The sequence below is a fragment of the Phyllostomus discolor genome, chromosome 6 (genome assembly GCF_004126475.2).
Source record: "Phyllostomus discolor isolate MPI-MPIP mPhyDis1 chromosome 6, mPhyDis1.pri.v3, whole genome shotgun sequence".
Classification (NCBI taxonomy): domain Eukaryota; kingdom Metazoa; phylum Chordata; class Mammalia; order Chiroptera; family Phyllostomidae; genus Phyllostomus; species Phyllostomus discolor.
In genome coordinates this window covers 165,878,625-165,899,287 of record NC_040908.2, presented here as the reverse complement: position 1 = coordinate 165,899,287, position 20,663 = coordinate 165,878,625, and the positions used below count along the sequence as shown (strand labels likewise).

At 65.9% G+C, this 20,663-nt stretch overlaps 1 protein-coding gene across 3 annotated transcripts; it reads right to left on the bottom strand.

Annotated features, from left to right (window-relative positions):
• Positions 1–505: 505 nt before the first annotated feature.
• On the bottom strand, positions 506–20,568 carry PCNX3 (pecanex 3). 3 transcript variants are annotated; one of them, XM_028514618.2, is made up of 35 exons: positions 19,882–20,568; positions 19,318–19,505; positions 18,985–19,084; positions 18,823–18,862; positions 18,628–18,723; positions 17,267–18,391; positions 16,692–16,815; positions 16,434–16,612; positions 16,069–16,159; positions 15,501–15,636; positions 14,269–14,429; positions 13,378–13,531; positions 13,075–13,107; positions 12,643–12,814; positions 12,441–12,551; positions 12,063–12,154; positions 11,786–11,895; positions 11,497–11,602; positions 11,301–11,393; positions 10,972–11,122; positions 10,121–10,265; positions 9,711–9,888; positions 8,598–8,706; positions 8,315–8,444; positions 7,913–7,971; positions 7,585–7,800; positions 6,679–6,932; positions 3,469–3,699; positions 3,220–3,323; positions 2,765–2,912; positions 2,438–2,668; positions 2,078–2,352; positions 1,606–1,739; positions 1,224–1,522; positions 506–1,146 (listed from the first exon to the last, which is right to left on the bottom strand). In XM_028514618.2, exons 1-35 carry the CDS (start codon positions 20,032–20,034, stop codon positions 952–954), a joined length of 6,123 nt encoding a protein of 2,040 aa, XP_028370419.1. In that variant the 5' UTR covers positions 20,035–20,568; the 3' UTR covers positions 506–951. The 3 variants fall into 3 exon arrangements, with proteins under 3 accessions (XP_028370419.1, XP_035886100.1, XP_035886099.1); XM_036030207.1 differs by having other exon boundaries at positions 14,269–14,411; XM_036030206.1 differs by having other exon boundaries at positions 16,434–16,609.
• Positions 20,569–20,663: the final 95 nt, after the last annotated feature.

Genomic DNA, 20,663 nt, shown 5'->3' with positions numbered 1-20,663 from the left:
CACGGGAACAAGTGGGCCTGTCCCCCTAGACCAACTGGGAGGGCTGGAGCAGGGTACTGGTGTCCAGCTCCCCGAGATGGGCGACACGTGCTCAGGTACCAAGACTATTTCTGCCTCCAGCACTTGCTAAGCGCTGACCATGCCCACACACATTTATTCTGGAAACACCTTAGGCAGGTGTCATCTTTCTTATGGCTGGAGACAGAGTTCAGAGCAAGATCTTGGCCAAGGTCAAGGCTGATAGTTGTAGGAGCCAGACCCTGGAGCTGGAAGTCTTCAATTATAGAGGCAAGAAATTGAACAAACTTCAGATCAAGGCTTGGAAAGGAAATAGACTTGTGAGGAATGGGACCTAGGTCTACTCGATCCCCGCCTTGGTCTGACCTTGATCTCCATCATAACCCAGCCCCTCATCCTTCCTCCCCATCTCCACGCTCATCCACTCTGACCTGGCCATGGCCTTTAACCTCTACCCAAACATCCCCAGATAAAAGAAACCACCAACCAAAATCAAAAATAGTGTTATTAATTCTGATGTCTCTGAAGCACGGAAAAAAAAAAAAAAGAAAGAAACAGAAACCACCCTTCCCACATTTCAGCCCCAGGTCCAGGCCGAGGGGCTGCCCCTGCAGGCAGCGCAGGGCTAGAGGCCAAGTCAGTCCCGGCCATGGGCTCGAAGCGGGACCAGCCCATGGGTTTGGCTCTTAGGGCCTGGCTGGGAGGCTGCTGGCCTCAGTTTGGAGAGTCCAGGCCCTGGACGAGGGACGAAAGATCAGGGGTCAAGGTGAGAGGTCTGGGCCACTCGGTTCTGGCGCTCTGGCTGAGGTAGCCAGAGGTCAGGGTTCAGATGTGGACGCCAACACCATTCAGTTCTGTGGTCCAGCGGAGAGGGCCAGAGGCCGAGGTCCAAGTCACTGAATCCCGCGCGGGGACCCGGAGAGCAGCGAGCTTTCAGTACTGGTGCTCCAGCAGGGGCTGGGCGGCCGGGCTTTCCCGCTCCTCGGCGGGGCTGAGCCAGTCGCCCAGGGCGCCCGTGGGCGTGCCGCTCTCGGGAGCACTGCTGTCCACGCGAGGAGCGTCCTGGGCCACTCCGGGGGTGGAGGCATCGGTGCTGACGTCCGGGCTGAGGCTGAGGTCCAGGGGTGCCTGCGGGAGGGGAAGCAGGTTGGCTGGGAGAGCACACCTGGGCTGCCCAGGACCCTCCCCGCCCACAGGACACTTACCTGAGATTTGGGGGTGCCTTCTTTGGGGCTCCCTGAGGCTGGCTCCCCCTCGGGTCCCCCCAACCCCTTCCGCCCCCCCAGGCTCCACTTCCCACTGGGACCCTCAGAACAGAGGAGACCAGGGCCGGGGGGCCTGGAGGGCCGGGGACCCTCAGTGGGGGCAGGTGAAGCGGGGGGCAGCCCAGGGAGCCGGGGGGGCGGCCACTGCAGCAGAGGAGGGGGGCGCCCATCGCCGGAACTGCTGAGGGGAGGCCTGGGGCCCCAGCCAGGGCCTGGTGGGAGGGGCTGGTCGCCAGTGCCTGTGGGAGACAGATAAAGAGGACAGAGACCTCAGCCGGGCTGGCCCTCTCCCCTCCGGCTCAGCCGGGCCCTGCTGGCTCACCTGCTGTGTTCTCAGGTGTGGGGTGTGCCAAGGGGGGGTTATTGCTGAGGGACGTCAAGCCACCGCCGCCACCGCAGTCCGAGTCGTCCACGTTGCCACCGCTGTTGCAGCCAGCGCCACAGCCCTTGTGAAGCCTGGGGTGGGAGCGGCCGAGAGGTGGGTGGGTGGTCACCTGCCTACCCTGGGCCCCGGAGTGCTGTCTCTGGGAGAGTTTCCCATCTACTTTACAGGGTCGTCTCAGGAAGGCATTGTCAACGGCTCTTAAGGCTAAAGGCTGCTTTCGGCTGTGGGGTGGAGCCCAGCCTGGACAGCTCTGGGAAGGGTCAGCTCTCAGGGCCTCTCCTGGCTCTAGCACTTTCTCACTGAGACCTCGGAGGGAGTGGCTTCGTCTCTCTAGCCTCAGCTTCCTGCTCCACGACCCCGACCTCCCCTGGCCTCTGGGGCTGGGGCTGGGGCGGCGGCGAGGGCTCACCTCTCCCAGCTGTGCAGAAGCCAGCGAGCAATGGCGCCCAGGCTGACAGGGCCGCCCCACAGCGCCCGCAGCTGGGGGTGGCTGCCGGCCAGCGAGGTGGTGAGGGGCGACACGTAGATGGGGTAGCCGAGCGGCTGGTCACAGGAGGAGTTGATCATGTTGCGGAGCGCCTGCTTGGCGTTCTGGATGCTGCCGCGCTCCGGGTTGCGGTTGCGCAAGAACACCAGCTCCTGCTGCTGCCCGGCCCACAGGCCACGCACGCACTCGCGGTTCACCTGCGGGGTCACGTGCAAGGGTCAGGGGGTGGAGCTGGGGGCGGGGGGGGGGGGGGGCCGGGGCGGGTGGCCGGCCTGTCCTCACCTTGATGACACGGAAGCTGAGGTGGCGCCGGTTGAGCATGATGATCTTGTACTCGTCGGAGGCGTCGTCCAGGACGTGGCGCAGCGCCAGCAGCGAGGGCGTGTTGCTGAGGATGGCGCTGCGCCAGGCGGGGTCGCCCTCGTGCGAGATGACCAGCCGCTCCTCGTTGGCTGCGATGGCATCGTACAGGGCGGCCGGCTCCTCGTACTCATCCGGGGACGTGAAGTGGTCCTGCGGGGACGACCAGAGGGCTGGGGTCAGGGGCCCCGCCCCGGGAAGGGGCTCCGCCCCCCAGCTGCCCACCCGCCCGGGGCACACCTCCCCCACCTGGTGAAGCTTGAGGGCCATGCGGACCCCAGGCGCCACCACGCGGTGCAGCAGGTCCATGTCGGCGAAGACCCACTCGTCCCGCGGGGAGGTGATGCGGAAGTCCCCCTTGAACAGGGCGTGCAGGCCGTACAGGAAGGGCTCCAGGCTGGGCGAGAAGGAGCGGGGAGGTGAGCGCCGCGGTTCCCACGTCCCGGCTCCACGCGCAGTGGTCGGAGCCGGGCCCATCCTTCACGCCCAGCCTCAGTTTCCCCATCTTGACAGGGAAGTCGGTTTCTTAGGGTGCCTCACAGGGCGGCGAGGCGTGGACAAGGCCACAGCTAGGAGGTGCCTGCCCGCGAGAGAGCCACACTAACGGAACAACTGAGGTGGCTCCTGGGGGCTTCTGGCCTGGAGCCCTCATGGACGGGGTGGAGGGGAGGGCAGCAGGCCCAGCTGGACCTGCGGGCACTCACCTGGCAGACATGCTATGCGAGGCTGTCCCCAGGGCCCGGCGGCCCAGCACGCACAGGCCAAAACAGAGAGTGACCAGCGGCGAGTTCCAATCCTGGTCCACGGGCTGTGGCACAACGAACCCCGTCCCCAGGGCCCAGCTTAGACACGGGGCGGGGAACTTGGGGCCGGGGCCCAGGCCAAGGGAGGCGGAGAGTGACAGGAAGCCGCGCAGGGAGGGAAGAAGGCAGCCCGGGGCAGTGGTGGCAGACCTGGCTGCGCCGCGAGGCGCAGTACTGGATCCACTCGAGGTGCACCGCGCAGAAGGAGGGCAGCGAGAGGCCAGAGAGGCGGAGGTCGTAGTCCTCGTCCACGCTCAGGGAGAAGGTGGGGTCCGAGTCGGCGTAGCCCGGCGCCCGCACAGGCCGCAGGGCCGCCGAGATGCCCTCGTGGCTCAGCCACGCCTCCAGCTTGGGCGAGCGGCTCACGTAGTAGATGATGCTCTGAGGAGAGAGGGCAGACGTCGGGGCTGGCCCGGCGCCCTGGCCCCGGCCCCTGCAGGAGGAAGTGTCGGGGTACAGAGGCTTCTCCCTCACACTGAGCCGACACCTGCCTTCTAGAACACCCCCCCGCCCCCGCCCCTGCCCCATCTCAGCTCCCTGGAACCACAGGCAAACCTGCCCCTCTCCCCTAGGCCAGGGAAGAGAGCGAGAAAGCAGACAGAAAGCACTGTCCGTACAGAGCGTCCTGCCCTGCGGCCGGTGCTCACACGGGCACTCGGAAGGCGCCCCATCTGTAGGGGAGGCCGAGGCCCAGGCGCACCAGACTCACACAGCACTGCAGGCTGGGCTGGGCACCCCAGACCTTTAATGCCATGACATCGCAGGATCCGGATCTCAGAAGTCTTGAAGGGGCAGACTGAGGTAGTGGGGCCTGGGTCAAGGGTCTCTTTGGGCAGCTAAAGTGCAACAGTGACAGGACCTACCCTCAGAAAAAAAAAGGCATCCTGCACCCAAAGTTGGGGGGGGGTGGCTACCGGACCCCTTAAGACTGTTGGCTTCTAGGCAGGGGTTTGGGCAAGTGGAGAGGAGGTCTGGGAAGGCAGGCAGCTGGCACAGCAAGGACGGAGGGGCAGTGAGGCCGGCAGCCGGCAGCCAGCGAGGTCACTGGGATTCCATGAGTCGCCCTGGGATGGAGCCGCCGGGCTGGCCCTCTGCCTGGGGAACGGGCGGGAAGTCCAGGGTGGGGAGGGCCGTGCAGCTGGCCGTGGACAGAGGGCACCCAGGCGGTAGGGGTGTCTAGCAGGTGGGGCGTGGGGAGGCCAAGGGCCCGGGCAAAAATGACTGGAGTACAGGCCGGGAAAAGCCGAGGCTCTTGAACAGCTCCCTGAGGACACCTAGAGGCCACGGCTGCACACGGGGCCTCACGGGTTCCCAGCACGTGGCGGCGGGAAAGGAAGTAGCCCGAGCACCACCTGGCTGTGGGGAGGTGGCTGGACAGCGTGAGGAGGGCTGGGCCGCCCCCTCGCCGAAGGAGAGGAATGGGTTCCAGGAGCCTACTGGGGAGGGCGGGGGAAAGCTGGCTGTGGGGCGCCCTGGGCGCCGGGCAGACCAGCTCCTGACCGGCCTTCTGCCCAGACAGCACCTCCCTGGCCTGGCTCCCACCGCAGCCCCCAAGAACAGGACAGAAGACCTCCGGGAGTGCGGGGAGGAGGTGGCCTCGCACGCAGGGAGTGCTCCGTTAACTCCCGCCACTGCGGGTGTGGGTTGTGGAACTCCAGCCACCCCGGGACCCAGCCCTCAGACTGGTCCTTGGCTGCCCCAGCTCCTGTCTGCGAGCACGTGTGCCTCCACACGGGCCAGCTCGCTGAGCCCCCACACGTCTCACGACAGCAGCACCTCTTCTCCCTGCCCCCCACCCTGCCTAACTGCAGGGGCAGGTCTGTGAGTGGTTTCCTCCACCATAAACGGGGCCCATCACCCCAGCCCCGCTTCGTCCAAGGGCTGCTACGGCGGATGAAACAGTGTAAGGAGGGCGCCTGGGCTCTGCCTGGTCTGCCCACCCCACGGGCCGGACAGGCCACATCTCTGGAGTGCCCTGGGCAGGAGGGGCTGCCCTGCATAGCTTTGGTCCCCTAGGCCCTGCCTTTGGCAGCCAAAATGGGTCTTCCCAAACCTCACCCCATGCTCTACCTTCAGTGGAGCCTTCCCCAGGTGCTCTGGCCCACCTGCTCAGACTCTGCCTCGCCCTTGAGGCGGCATGGCAAGCTGGCTTCCCTATGGGACGACACACTGGGCTCCTCCCGCCTGCCAGGCCTGGGCCTGGCTGGGCGCCTGGGGCACGGCCCCAAGGAGGCTGTGCCAGCTCTGGGCTGGGCCCCGGGAGGCTGCAGGGTGAGCCGGGCGATAGCACCTCTCTTGGGGTGGAAAGAGAAGGTAGCCAGGACCATGACCCCTGAGTAGCCCGGGGCTAGGAAGGTCGCTGTTTGGACCACAGCTTTATTGGTAAAAATAAGGGGTGAGGAGGGCCTTACAAACCCTTCCTCAGGAGTGGGTGGATGGAGGGAAAAGTGACAGAGATTACAGCTCTCCCATATATGACAGATGATGGTATGTCCACTGGAGGCGCAAGGACAGCTAGGGCGCGCACAGGAGGGCTCAGGTGGGCAGGCTCACCCACCCAGGCCCCACACAGGGAGCCCCAGGGCAGACACTGAGAGAGCCCGAGGGACCTGGACTGTGACACCCGACCCCACTCCCATAAGGGCCCTTACACCAGGGGCCATAGAGCATCCCAGTTCCTGCCATCACACAGAGCTACAATGATCACCACTTCTCAAGGGGGTAAACTGAGGCATGACAGGGAAGTGGCACCCCAGGCTTCCCAGAACCCAGCTCCTTCTGGATCCTCCCCAGTGCCCCCATAACCCCCACCACCCCCAACGGGTCTCAAGACCCTCAGGCCAGGCTCGGAGCATCTGGGCGGAGACAGGGAGGCCCAGGGTGTCAGCCTGGCCCTGCCCCTTTCTCCTAATCCTGGGGCCTCAGACAGGATCGCCTTGCCCTCTGCAAGCCAACTGCCACATCTGAGATGGGGTGGCCTGTCCTGGAGGGTGTGGTGGGCTTAGCTCAACCCAGGAGGGGTCCCTGGCGAGGTCAGCACCACTGCTTGGCAGCTGCCCCTGCACTGTTGTGAGCGCCACCACTGTTAGCGTTCCTGTCACCCTGCGCTGGTGGGACGCGGAGCAGGGGGCCCGGCGGTCTGGAAGGCTGGCCTCAGCACCTGCACCTCCGAGATCAGCAGCCCACCACAGGGGGCTGCCCACTTGCCCCCGACGCCCCCTCAGAGGGAAAGTGCTTGAACTCCCTGAGGCCTCGCTTCCCTGGGGCAAGAGGCTCCCAACGACCCGGAAGACGGTGCCAGGGACTCTCCGAGCACTCCCGGGAGAGGCCGGCCCCCGCCAGCCGGCCGCCGCGCCGTACCTTGACGTAGTAGGTGATGAGGATCTTGCGGAGGTCGAAGACCTGCAGCATGGAGGCAGCGTTGTTGTCGCTGATGCTGTAGCCCTCCAGCACGTACTTGCTGGCCGTCACCTCCCAGGCCAGCCAGCGCTGCCCGAAGGCCGCGTTGAAGGACAGGACGCGAGGCAGGTGGCCCGGCTCACAGCAGCAGCAGCCCTCGTCCTCCTCCACTCCCTCCGTGATGGCCTCCACCTCGCGCTGCTGGCAGTACGTGCCTGTGGGGGACGGCCGCCCCGTCAGGGCGCCACTGGACACCCCCGCCTGCCTTCTCCCCAGCAAGCGACCGGGCCGGCACAGCAGGCCTGCACCACTCCCCTCCCACCCAGACGGTATGCGAGCAAATTAGCACGAGCCCCTTCCTCCTCCTGACTCCCAGCGGCCGCAGCGGGGCAGGAGTGGAGGGAACAGGCCTCTGGTCTCGCATTTACCGAGACAAAGAGAAGTGACTGCGCTCCCTTTTGTGAGGTCGGGAGCTGTGCTCAGAGCCCTGTGCACCCTTAGGGGCACTGACGTGAGCGTCCGACTATGGACAGGGAGCTGGTTCCCTCGCCAGGGGTTTTACGTGGCACCCGGCCTGGGCCAAGCCCGAGACCACAGGGCAGCCCAGCGGAGCTGGGGGCAGAGCTCCGAGCTCCAGGCCCAAGCTGTCCTCACAGAAGCCTGTTCTGTCACCACAGACCCCAGGTCAGGGCAGGGACGGAGCCTGGCCCGAGGGGACGCTGCCACTCCCCTGCTCGGACGGGCACACCCAGGGAGGAGGGTGCCCTTCTCCGGGGCACCTGCAACCCAGGGCGGAGCTGGGCTAGAACGGCCGGCGCACACCACGAAGCGCGGCGCCCTGCGCCAGACCCAGGCCGAGCGGCTCACCCCGGAACTCAAGGCCACGCAGCTGGAAGGTGACGAGGCCATTGCCAACCTCGATGAGGTGTACCAGGGCGTTGAGGTAGTCGGAGGCCAGGACGAAGCAGTCGCCGGGGCCGTAGTTGCCCCAGCGGCCCAGCACCAGGTCCCCACACAGCGTGTGCTGCAGCGAGCGCGTCAGGTGCTCGTAGAAGATGGAGTTGAGGTTGTTGTCGTCAGCGCCTGGGCCCCAGGACGGACAGACAGACAGACAAGTGGACAAAGTGGCAGGTAAGCCAGGCTCCCCACCCCAGGAGGCCCCGCCCGAGAGCCGCCAGAATGGCCGGGCACGCACCGGGGTTCCGGTCCAGCTGCGTGACCAGGCGGGTGTTGGAGTGGTCCACACGTTTAGTGCTGTTCGGGGAGAGAGCGGCGTCACAGTGGGCCCAGGGGAGCAGGCTGCAGAGCGTTCGGGGGACGCGTCCCTCCAGCCCACCACCACATCCTCCCCGGGCCCCCACGCAAGGAGGCTGAGATCCACGGGCCGGAGGGACCGCGCCCTGCCAAGAAGCCCAGGGCATGAGCCTGAGGCCCGGCCTGGCCAGGGGTTTGTCCTCATCGGACCGACCGCCTGCAGCCCAGCCAGCTTGGGCTCCCAACTCCTCCCTCCCTCCCAGCAGCCTTCCGAGCCCCACTGGGCGGCCCCATGCCTCCCGGGGCCCCTCTGAGCGAGGTGCTGGTCCCCCAGGAGACTCACTTGTAGTCGCGCTCCCAGAACTTCAGGGGCCGCGCGTAGGACATGAGGAAGACGGCGCTGCCCAGCAAGGGGTTGAGGGGCGTGGAGAAGAGCGCGGAGAGCAGGGCCTGAACGAACAGCATGGCCGAGTCTGGGCGCGAGTCAAGGACGTGGCCAGGACACTGGACCCTGCCCTACCCCCTCACCACCCCTCAGCCCTGCCGCCCGCCCCGAGCCCCTCCCGTCCTGAGCCGCGGCCCTCTCTGCACACCCCGACCCAGGCGGCAGGCGGCAGGCCGGGTACGTGGCACGGCGAAGGGCTGGGCGAAAGCGTGGAAAGCCGAGCCCCAGGTGATCTGCCAGGGCGCGATGTAGGTCAGCACGAAGCGCAGCTTGTACAGCAGGTCCCACAGCTGCCAGGGTCCGAGGGGGAGAAGGCAAGAGAGGTGAGTCACTCACAGAGGTGGGGTCCACCTCTCGCCCGTTCAGAGCCGTGGGGCTGCCCCGCTGCCTGCTTTGGCGGGGAGCGGGGGGGCGGGGGGGGGGGTCCAGTCAGGCTCATTCCCGCCCTTTCTCCGTGGACCTGGCTCAAAGCACCTGTTACCAAGGCAACCGCTCTAAGGGGACACTGGCCATTTAGTTCATACAAACATCCAGGAAGCTTTCCACTGCTGCCGCCCTTCACAGGCGGGAAAGCTGAGGCTCAGAGGGAGCAGGGCAGACAAATGACTTGCTCAGGCCGTGCCTCTCAGCCTGAGGGGGCGGGGCCTCCACCGCCACACCCAAGTCCACACGGAGTCACAGGCACTGCCCGCAGAGGGGACAGTTTGGGTCCCCACCGTCCCGGGCCGGACCAGAGCGCTGGACCAGGCCATCCGTGGGACTGTGACAAAGGTCAGGCCTACGCTGTGGCCCCAGCTCGGGCATGGCTGCCAAGACTCTGGTACAGGGCCTGGGACAGGCCTTGGTCCGGTGTGACCCCCCACCCCTGGCTGGGGAACCCTGCAGCCTGGCAGAGAAGTTTACACGCACCCAGGCGCTGGGAGGTTCGGAAACTCGGCCCCAGGGCCGCGGCTGGCAAAGGGGCAGAGCCCAGAGGCTGCTGTCCCGAGGTCAAGGTTGAGACACAGCCGCTGTTTAACAGGCGGGCAGTCAAGTACTGTGATTTGGGGCAAGGGCTGACGTCAGAAAGGCCTGGACCCCGGTCCTGGCTGGCCGCCAGGTCTCCGGGGGACCCGAGGCAGGGCACAGGACCTCTGCAAAGCACAGCCTCCTCTTGGCCCCTGAAGGAGCCGCTGCGGAGGCCCACGTGGGGCTGCTGTGGAGCGGCAGCACGGGGGGCGCAGGCCCCTGGGAAGTCGTCCCCCCAGCCTCCCACCCGGGCAGAGGAGTCCTCCTGACGGACGGCCCGGCCCACCTTGCTGCAGAGCAGGGACATGAGGAAGTAGTCGAGCAGGAAGCCCTGGGAGAGGCGCGGGTAGTCGAAGTGGAAAAGCAGGACGGTGAACGCTAAGGTCAGGTACTGCTGGGGCGGACAGCAGAAGGCCGAGCGCAGCAGCTTCAGCCCGGCCACGGTCATCAGCAGTGCCCGGCAGCTGGGGGGAGGGGCAGGTGTCAGGTGCCCGGCGAGGGCTCAGAGAACAGGGTCATCCCCTCGGGACACATCTGCTTTCGAAGAGGAAATGCCGAACGGAAAGGGTGTCTGGAGCTGAGGTCCTACACCCGCTTGCTGGGCAGTGGGGCAGGTCTCATTCCCTTCCTGGACCTCAGTTTCCCCAGGTGTCACGTGGGGATGTAGACGGGGGCTGGGGGCGGGGGTGTCCTCACTAGAGGCAGAACTTGTCCGGGTGGCTGACGACAGCGTGGGCATCCACCGTGAGGGCGTTGAGCACCACGGCAGGGTAAATGAGGTACTTCTCCACGCACTGCAGGCCGGCGTACAGCTTCTCAAACCACATCACCTGGGCAGCGCCTGCAACACGAGGCGTGACTACTGGCCAGCACCGGCCCTCCACACTTCCCCTCCCCCGCAGGGCCTGCGGGCGTGCCCCTGGAGAAAGCCCGGAGGGAAGGCGGACCGTAGGACATGGAGTCGGGAGGTGATCTTGGGCACTCGGACGAAGGTGAGGAGGCCCAGGCGGGGCGCGTGAGGGGCTTAGGGAACGTGCCACCACAGCAGGGGCAGGCTGGGTGGGGCCCAGTACATGGTGGCTCCAGCTCCCCACAACTCCTAAAGGGGCCACTGCCACTTGGTGTGAGCTAACTGGAGCCACGTGGAGAAAGTGGCCCAGCAGCCTAAATCTTCCATTGTTTTAAAAAAAAACAAGAAACGTGGACCTTTGTATAACAAATCCAGATGTTTTTAAATACAGGCTTAGGGCACGTTTGCGCCGCCGCCCAAGTGAAAGTGTGCGCCAGGCAGACTCAGTCCACCGCTAACTAGTTTTTAGTTCTGGACAAGAGATCTCTCTGAGGCCCTGGAATTCTCCCACCCCCTGGGGGGACAGGCGAGCAGCAAGGGGAAGAGCAGGCCGGGTGAGAGCAGCAGGGCCCCGCCTGGGGCCCAGCCGGCGGGAGAGGGCACGGGGGGCAGCAGAGCGGCCAGGGCGGCGCGGACAGGGGCTGCCCCTGCCGGTGCGGGTGGGGCGGAGGGTTCCCGGCCCGGGGCCCGCACTCACCACGCACTTCGTACTGGCTGTACTCCAGCGGCTTCAGCACGGGCTGCGACAGGCAGAACCAGGGCAGCTGTTTGCGGAGCTGTGGCAGCAGGTAATGTGTGAAGAAGCCCACGGCCCCGGCCAGTGCGTACAGCACGAACCCCAGCACTGACTGCAAGAGGGAGAGGCCGGAGGCTCAGCCAAGGGGGGCGGGGTGAGGGGGGCCACAGGAGGCTGGGCAGAGGCCAGGCAGGGCCCAAGGGACACGAGGCCACGGCTGCCCAGGGCCCTCAGGTCAAGCAGGCTCCCGCAAGGACCAACAGTGAGGGGATGGCCTACGCCACACGGACCTTCAGGGCAATGAAGACGGTGCTGGCGCTGACGGCAAAGGTGAGCACGGCGATCACCACGCACATCACCAGGTCAGAGTGCAGGACCTCACGCTGCAGGGCCAGGAAAAACCGGCAAGGGTGCCCGTCACCCAGGGGCTGGCCCCGCCCCATCAGCCCCCACCCCGACACTGGAACCCCACACTCCGGCCCTCACCACTGACTGGCGCATCTTCTCTGGCAGTGGGTCGGGGGGCTCGGCCCGGGCTGTCTCCAGGCTCCGCTCCTCCAGCTCGGGAAAGAGCTTGCTCCGGATCAGAGACCTGGGTTGGCAGAGAAGAGCTGGGTGCCTGGTCTGGAGAGACCCCATCTCCTCCCAGGGGCCCCAGCGTCCGCTGGTGACAGGCACGTGCACAGACCCACAGACGCGCTCCCACCCCTGGCCATGCAAAGACACACACAAACACACGCGTGTGTGCACACAGACAGGCACTGGCAGCACCCACCAGAGCACGGTGGGGTCACTGCTCTGCCGGCTCAGGTGGTAGGACAGCGCCACCAGGAGGCCGCAGAAGACCGAGAAGAGGACCGGGACGTGCTGCTCCGGCCAAGGAGTCTGGGGAGAGAACCCATGCTGGTCAGGGGAGGTCAGGGGAGGCACAGGGGTGGGGGGTGTGCTGCCCACCCCATGGGAGAAGCCATTGCTGAGCTGAGCCCAATTCACAGCCCCATCCCAACAACACCCAGGGCCTGGCATGCCCCCACCCCGCAGCTCATGCCCACCTTGATGGCCCCGAGGCAGAAGCCGTAGAGCAGGGCAGCAGCCAGCAGGCTGCGGGAGAGGCTGAAGACTGCAGTCAGCGGGCTGGTGGCGGCTACGAGGGAGGAAACAGCAGCTCAAGGCCCACCTCCGTCTGCTGGCCCCCCCTCACCTTCGCCCCGCTGCCCTGGGACCCCATCCCCAGCCCACTGTTCTGCTCTTCCTTGCCCGGAGGGGCCTCCGGAGCTTCTGCCAAGCTCGGGTTCAAACAACTCGCCCGAGAAGTGGAGGGGAGTGGCAGGGAAGAGGCAGGCTCAGCAAAGGACTGGAGTCACAGACCCGATTCGTGGGCCCTCGTGGGCCCCGCACTGTCTCCCCCAAGTCGCCCGTGTGCGCCGTACCTGTGCCCCCAAAGCCGTGCATGTCTATCTGCTCCAGCAGGTACATGAGGCAGGTGTTGACCTGGGGCAGGAGGCCCAGGAGGAAGACGAACGGGAAGCACAAGGTGAACACTGACAGGAGGGAAGTGAGGGCCCGGTCAGCCGCGGGACTGCCCCTGGGCCGCACTCCCCCCGGGGCCGCCGCAGCCCTGCCCAGTCTCACCGGTGGCCACGTCACGGGCACAGAAGAAGAAGGAGGCGGAGAAGAAGGTGAGGCCGTAGAGGGTGACGGGCGGGAAGGGCTGGGCCGCGCCTAGGGCGTCCAGCAGCCAGATGAGCAGACAGCAGATGCAGAAGTAGACGGGCCGGCTGTACGCTATCACCCAGTTGTGGCCCTGGGGAGCGGGCCTGTGAGGAGCTGGGTCCCCCCCACGGACCACCCTGCACACGCACGTACACGTGCACGCATGCACGTGCACGCTCCCATTCCCAGACCTGGCCCTGGACCCAAGACAGGAGGCCCTGGACCCAAGACTGGACCCTGGCCGGGTAGGGGCTGAAGGAGGAGGACCTGGGGCTAGCCCACCCCCTCCCCACCTGGCCTCGGCCCCGCCCCCTACCCACGGGCACTGCCCCTCCAGCACCAGGTACTCACGTGCATGGGGGATGCCGCGTCAGGCTGCACGCTCTGGAAGAGAGGGGAGCTACACTGGCACAAGAGCCGGCACCCGGGGCGGGCCAGAGTCCCCAGGAAACACTCGTTCTGTGACTGGGCTGCTATCAGTGACCAGGGAAGGACCCCAGCCGCACAGAGCCTCGGTTCTCTCATTTCTATGACGGGGGTTGGCCACACGGGGGCTCAGGCATCTTCCCTTTATTCAGCTGGCTGAACCCTCTCGAGGTGGGCCACGGGGAGGGGCCGCGTCTGGGAAGCGGCGGGGGAGGAGCCGGGCCTGACCTTCAGCAGGGAGTACTGGCAGGAGGCGATGACCAGGCAGAACTGGAAGACCCAGATGTCTGTGAAGAAGCCCTTGAGCAGCAGCAGGTAGCCCAGGAAGGCGACCAGGCTGCTCAGGCCGACGCCAAGGATGTTCTCCAGCAGCCCCCGCGTCCTGGGGAGACAGCAGGGTCAGGGCACGCCCACCCCCTCACCACCTATGGGGCCAAGAGGCACGGGGGGGGGGGGGGGAGGGGAGAGCCCGGCCACCAAGGCCCCTGTCTGGACCTGTGCCTGTGCCAGCCCTCATGCTCTGACCTATGACCTCTCAGGGCATGGCCAGGTTACACCTGCTCCAGAAGGCCACCCCTTGGCTACTCTGCTTCTCAATCTTTGTCCCCTCCAGAGCCTGAGCGCTCCAGATGCCACCGCCCCGGGGACCTGTCTCCAGCTCAGGCATGTCATGCTACGCACACAGGCAGTGCCCGGCACACACTGGCCACGGGGCCCTGAGAAACCCAGAACTCAGGAAGCCGGGACACGGGTTCCAGGCCGGAAGTGCCCCTACAGACAACAAGGGCCCCTGACTCCACTATCTGACTTTCTGGGCCTTTGTTTCCTGAGAAGCGGAAAGAAAGACGAGTGATTTTCCAGCTTTTTAAGCTACAGGGCTCCACTTACCCAAACAGTCCATAAAATCAAATAAAATAACGGACTAAAACTGCTTGGAGCATCTCCCCCGTGGCCAGCCCTGTGACTCCCAGAAGCACCTAGACACCCCACCACTGACCCCAGCCCCCCTCGCACTCCCAGTGACCTGCGGCGGTCGGGCTCTCCACGTGTTCACGAGAGCTGCAAGGCCGGGGCCAGGGGCATCCCAGGGACGGGGGGCCAACACAGGTGGGCGCTCACCGGTCCAGCAGGGCCAGCAGGGCAAGCCGCTCGTAGCGCACAGAGGTCCAGCGGCCAGGAAAAAGCCAGTACTTGTAGCTGTGCTGGGCGCGGGGCGGCGCCTCCTCCATCAGCGTCTGCTCCTGGGATTCGTGCTGGGAGTCCTGGTCCAGCAGGTCAAACTGCAGTCCCCACAGCCGCCACCATCAGCCCCTTGCCCCTACAGGGCCCACCGCGGCTGCAACCCCCCGCCCTCCAGCGCACACTGGCTGGCTGACCACCTCCTCCAACACAGAAAGTGCCCCCCCTCCAGCAGCCCTGTGCCTGCCCTGACTCTACACTGCAAGGGCCTCCTCGGCTCTCCAGGTTCCCAGGACATGGCTCAGTGGCTGCTGGCAGGGACCTCTGGGGCTGCCAGGGGCCAGGGTCACTAGCTCCTGTGTCTGTCTTCTCCACTCAGGCACCATCTCCTGCCTCTTGCTGGGCTCCCTGAAATCCGCCCTGTCCTTCAGGACTCGGTGCAAATGCCCCCCCCCACAGACAAAGCCATCGGGGTCACTCTAATCAGCCCGCCTTGGCGCACACCCAAGACCGGCCCTGAGGACAGGCCTGTTGCCCATGTCAGTGCTGTGAGGCCCTGGGTGAACTTCTTAACCTCTCCGAGCTTCCTGTGTCCTTCATTCAACAAGTCCTTACGCGGCCTGCCCCTGAGCTGGACCCTGGGGACACAATGGACAGCCAGAGAAACACTGCCAATGCCTCTGGAGGCGGCTGTCAGCTGTGCCAGGGCACCGCCGCCGCCGCCCCACGAAAAAGTTAAGGAGGTCACACGCACCAGGCGAGGGCACCTGGGGCTTTGGAGCAACGCCCATGGTCTGCCTGTGGCCCTGGGTGTCAGGTGCCTGGGTGCTCCTCTTGTGAGCACCCTTTAAACCCTGACCCTACGTTCCACACGTCCTTAATGCATCGGTGCTAGGCTGACCACATGACCCACTGTCCAAACCAGGGGCAGCAGCCACAGTTGGTGAGCTAAACCACCCCTTCCACAGGGAGCACTGCTAACACCCACCCTCCCGTGACTACGGCTCCTTCCAGGACAGACACTCCAGCCGTGTCTGCTGACTGAGTGGCTCCCCGAACCATTCAGACACATGCAAACCCTATGCCAGCCGTCAAAGGCCAGGCAGACACCTGGGCAGGTGACCTACCCCCCACTACCCTTTCCTACAGGTCCTTCCCCGACAGACCCTCACCTCCGGGATCTCCAGGGGCACTCGGCGCACTTGCATGCCCTGCAGGACCACGGGCCTCGGCTGCAGCAGGCTCAGGCCACCGGCCACCTCAGGGACATCAGCTGAGTGGAAGCTGGAGGAATGGGAGTGGCGGTCCCTGCAGGAACCACAGCCACGTGGGTCAGGGCCACTGGTGAGCCCTGGCACGGGGTGGGGCTGAGGCCATCACCAGGCCATAACTGGGACCACAAGGTGGGGGGCTGCTTCGGTCAGAACAAGCACAGAATGGAGGGATCCAGAAGAGGCAGGTGTCCCTGGGCTTCCTGGAAGGCCCTGGAAGCTTCCTGCTTGGAAGTGACATGGAGCCAGGGACCCAAGGGACCCCTATAAGCCTGCCCTTCACCGCTCCCTACACCTACACAGCCCAAACCCCCCTTTCCCAACCAGTGAACGGAGACCGCCGACGGGGAAGACAGGCAGGGCCACCCCCACCCCTGCCTGGGCCTCCAACTCAGCCTTGCAGAGAAAGTTCCCAGAAACGGCAGCCCCCCAGCTGCAGGCCCAGGAGAGCCCACACTTAGAGACTCACCAGGCCCCGTTGGCTGCCTGCTCCCCCTGCTGCCCCACAGGGTTCTCGTAGCCACCTCCAGCAAGCCCGAAGGTGTAGGAACGCCGCACACCTGGAGCGGGGGTGTGGGACACGCGGCGACGCGTCAGGGACAGGAACACCAAGGCCCGACCCACGTGGGCACCAAGACCATCAAGAGAAGAACCCGGAGCTGTGTCCCTCCGGATGGGAGCCCAGCCACTGAGGACAAGAGCTGGAGAGGGGAGGGCCTGCCGGTCAAGGGCCTGGGCCCTGCACTCAGCCACCCTGTGCGGGGGTCCCACTCTACGCAGCGCCAGGCCAGCTGGGGCTGCGGGCTGGGCCACAGACCTCAGCGAGGGGCTCACCGCTCTCGTCGTAGAAGTAGTGCACAGCCCCCTCGGAGGTGTCGTCGAAGGTGCAGGCCTCGTGCACGTTGGTGCCGGCCCGAGTGAGCAGCAGCGAGGATGCAAAGTGCAGGGCGGAGGGCAGCGTCAGCGCCCGGGAGTGGGAGGCAGCCCGGCCCCGCTGAGCCTCGTGCAGGCTGCTGGAGAGGGTGAGCCGTGGGTCAGCGCCACCTAGAGCCAGCTGGCCCCACCGCCCTCCGACCAGTGGCAGGCGCTCACCTTGGGGGTGAGCCCATGACAGATGCTGGAGGGGTGGGGTTACTGCCGGCATTGTGGCGCCTCCGGATCGCCTGGGTCCGTCTCACATTGCTTGAGTGGTCTCTCTTCCCAGACTCCTCGGCTGCTGCCCAGAGAGAGACCCCCAAGCATCAGTGACAGTGGCTTGGGCAGAGCCGGGGTAGGGGCGGGACAGGTGCTCCTTCTGAAGATAAGGTCGGGCCGAGTCCAGCCATGCCCGGCCTGCAGGGCTCAGCCAGCCAGCCTGACCACTCATGCCAGTCCCCACGTTCGGAAATGAGGACGACATGATCTGCCCTGCCCTGCCAGTGGCCCGGGACGCTGAGTCCTCAGGGGGCACAGGCTCAGGTGCTACCTGCAGGACCGAATGCGAGACGTCCGAGATCTGCCTGTCTCCCTACCGCCGCAGCCCCGCTCACCTGGGAAGGCTGGCAGACAGCGCCCCGCAGTTGCCGAGTTCACATCCATCCGCTGCCCGAGACCGGCCGGGCTGACCGGCCGGCACGCCCGTTGCCCCAAACCAAGCCCCACCTCCCAGCCCTGGAGCTGGCACTTACCTCCCCCCACAGCACCTTCCTCCTGCAGCTCCCCCCGCCAGCCGGGCTGGTTGGCAGCGGGCCCCCTGCGGCACTCGGCAGACAGCACAGTGGGCTCACCGGCAGCCAGCTCCACCCCCGCCTGGGCCTCCAGCTCGGCCTTGGAGCCAGCCAGGGGGGCCACCAGAACATCGCCCCCCGCCCCGTCCATGCTCAGAACTCGGGCGTGTGTTTTGGCGCTGGCAGTACTAGGTGTCCACTGGGTCCCATAGGGCCGCTTGGGGGGCACAGCAGTCCCCTCCTCAGCCCCATGGGGGGCCCGTCGCTTCCGAGGCCCCCCTGCTGCACCCCGAGAGCTCTCGGGGGAGTAGCAAGAGGAAGAGGAGCTGTCGGTACTATAGCGGCGCTGAGACCGGAGGCTGGAGGCCGGGCTCAGTTCCCTGCCCTCGCTGGTGTCTTCGTCTTCGAAGAAGCCCCCGCCGTCCAGCAGGGGCCGCCGAGGGGCACGGCCAGGCGGGGACTGTCTTCGCACGGGTGGCCGCCGTTTGCCAGGCCGAAGCAGGGCCAAATCTTTGGGCCGCACAACCAGGAGCGGCTCGGCCGGGCCCGGCGGCGTCCCTGCTCCTATGACCGTGTCGAACGAACGCAGTGTGTCATCTGAGGGGACTCCAGCGTCTGGTGAGGCCGGCAGCTCGGCCTCCGAGGGTGGGTCTGTGTCGCTGCCCTCAGGGGCCTGCCCACCAGGCGGGCTGTCCAGGTGGGTTGAGTTGGTCTTCTCACTCTTGAAGCTGCTCAGCGTCTCCCTGTCGGTGCCACTAAAGCAGGAATCTGAGGAGCCAGCCTTCTGGGGCATGGGCTCCCCCGAGCCCCGCCGGTCCAGGGGCTGGTAGCCACCCAGTCCCCGGCGTTGTTCCCGTCGACTGCTGGTCCTCACCAGGGCCTGGTCAGGCCGGGTCAGGGTCAGGAAACTCTTGCTCAGCTCCTGGCTGAGGCTCCCCTTCAGGAGGGGGCTCATAGGGGTGTCAGCAATGCTGCTCCCGCTCCAGGGGGCTCCGCCTCCACCCAAGGGAGAACGTTCCGAAGAGTCCGTGCTGGGGAGAGAGGGGTCCGGGGCAGCCCCCGGGGGTGTCTGGGGAAGGTCTCCAACTGTAAGAAAGGAAGACAGACAGTGAACGAAGGGCATACTGCGAAAGCAACCGGCAGCTGAGGGGTCCCGTGGCCTCTGCTTTCCCTGAGAGACCAGCTAGGGTAGGACCCTCAGGAAGCCCACCCAGAACAAAGAGAGCACCAGAGGAGCAAAGTGGGGGTGACTCAAAGATGAAGACAGCTAGCTTTCACCCCCCAACCCCCGCCGAGGCCTCTGCCACACGGCGCCCACTCACTCAGTTTGTCCTGCGAGCTCAGCTTCAGCATCTCTCGGTCGGCTGAGGTCACGATCACGTTGTTGCTGCCCTGCTCCCGCACCAGCTCCTTGATGTCTGCAACCGTGGCCCCAAAGGCATCAGCAGGACCCCGGACAGCTGCGTGCCACCCCCGCTCCGCACCACCACGTTCGGCCCTGAGCGGCAGCCCCCTACCTCTGAGAGGCCCAGAGTCCTCCATCCGGGGCAGCAACTCCTGAGCAGGCAAAGGAAGGTGTGAAGGAGCAGACAGGGCAGGACACAGGCCCAGGACACACCCACGGGGGGAGAGGACTCCCAGGAGAGGAGCGGGAGAGGTTGAGGGCGGGGATTACTCACCGAGACCTGGTTGAAGCCGAATACGGAATGCTGGGAGCTACAACGTACTGGGGGTGTGGAACTCACTTTCCGAAACACTGTCATCTCCACACCGGGGTCCCTGGCAGAGAAAAGGGAATTGGCATTGAGCTGCCCTACCCTCTTCACACAGTACTTCCTCTGCCATCCCCACCACTTCTTTCCTCAAGAATTCCCTCACAGTTCCACAGTCCACAGAATGAGCACTCAACCACTCATGCAGCCCAGGTCCCCTAAGCACCTCCTCCATCCTTCCGCGCTCAGGCCCAGACACCAAGCATCCTCAGTCCCCAACACAGCCCCTGCCCCACCCACCTGAGCAGATTGCCGTCCCCCTGAGCAGGCTCTTCCTCCTGCTCCCCCAGGGTAGAGTTGCGCTTCTCCACGATCTCGCCTTGATCGAACATGGCGTGCAGCCGGTAGTTCACAGTCTTGATGGTAGTGAAGATGACAGCCACCACGAGGCAGTACACACCAGCCACTATCAAGCTGGGAGGCAGGACCTGGAGATGTCAGCAAAAGCAAGTCGGGTCCCTCCTCAACAGCCCTGCCCCCATGGGGTGAGCCTACCATGACAGTTAGAGATAGGAGTCACAAATTCACAAAGACTTCATCACCTCTCAGTGACACTAGCACAAATACCACGTCAGGGGTTCTGTCCTCTAACGGGAGAAACTACCAGGTGCTCAAGGTCACCCAACCCAGGAAAGGAAAAAATTGGCTCCTTCTCCATACATCCCAAACTCTGCGGAGATTCCTCCCTTCGCACCCCGGCACCCAAGGCGCAGTCCCAAATCCCTGCCAGGCTGCCAACCCTCTGTCCCATCTGCCTGGACTTTCGCTGGCGGGAGTTACGGGTAGATGGTGGCAGCGTCTCACCATGTACAGCAAGAAGGGAAAGGTGAGCAGGAAGATCCAGACGTAGAGGTGGAAGCAGTTGGAGAAGGTGCTCTGGTGCGGATCGAAGAACCAACCGCCGGTGAGCGATGCCCACACCCCCTGGCGCAGAATCTGTAACACCTGCGACCCCATGGCCCCGCCGCTTCTGCGCGCGCCCCCCTCTCGGGACCTTCATGGGGGCGGCCCCCGGCCCATGCCCCGCCTGGCGCCCGAAGGCCCAGGGGCTCGGCCGCGCGCTCACGCCATGGCCTCTCCCCCAGCGGGGAAGAGGGGTCGGCGGGACGAGGGTGCGGGCAGGGGGCGGGGCCGGCCGGGGCGGTCAGCGGTGCGAGGCCCGGGCGCGGCGGTGGAGCCGCATCAGGGGTGGGGTCCGGGCCCCCACCCCCGGCCCAGAACTGCTAGGAGGAGCTGAGCAGGCAAGCAGGCGCGGGGCTCGGGCCGGGCACCAGTCGGCGGCATCCAGAGGTGGGCGTGGGGTGGGTGCTCCGGCGTTGCAGGCGACGGCGCCCCGGCTTCGGCCCGGGGAGAGCCCCGGGACCCTGAGGTCCACTTCCGGGGTCACAGGTCACTCGCTTCGGGATCAGCACTCGCCCCGCTCCTGCAGGAGCCGGCCCAAGGGGGAGGCCGGAAGAAGGAGCCGCGAGCCGCCAGCCTGCACTGGCGCATGCGCCCGGAGGGCCCGGTGGGGACCCGGAAAAGGAAAACCGGACGGCATAAATGCGCAAGCGCAGGAAGGCGGAGCAGTGACTGGAAGCCAGGGA

Coding starts and splice junctions, on each gene's coding strand:
- PCNX3 (XM_028514618.2), bottom strand. CDS start 20,034: ATGGGGTCGCAGGTGTTACAGATTCTGCGCCAGGGGGTGTGGGCATCG. Junction 16,613..16,691: donor GTCATGGGCTCACCCCCAAG/GTGAGCGCCTGC, acceptor CACCCTCTCCAG/CAGCCTGCACGAGGCTCAGC. Junction 10,266..10,971: donor CAGCCAGTACGAAGTGCGTG/GTGAGTGCGGGC, acceptor CTCGTGTTGCAG/GCGCTGCCCAGGTGATGTGG.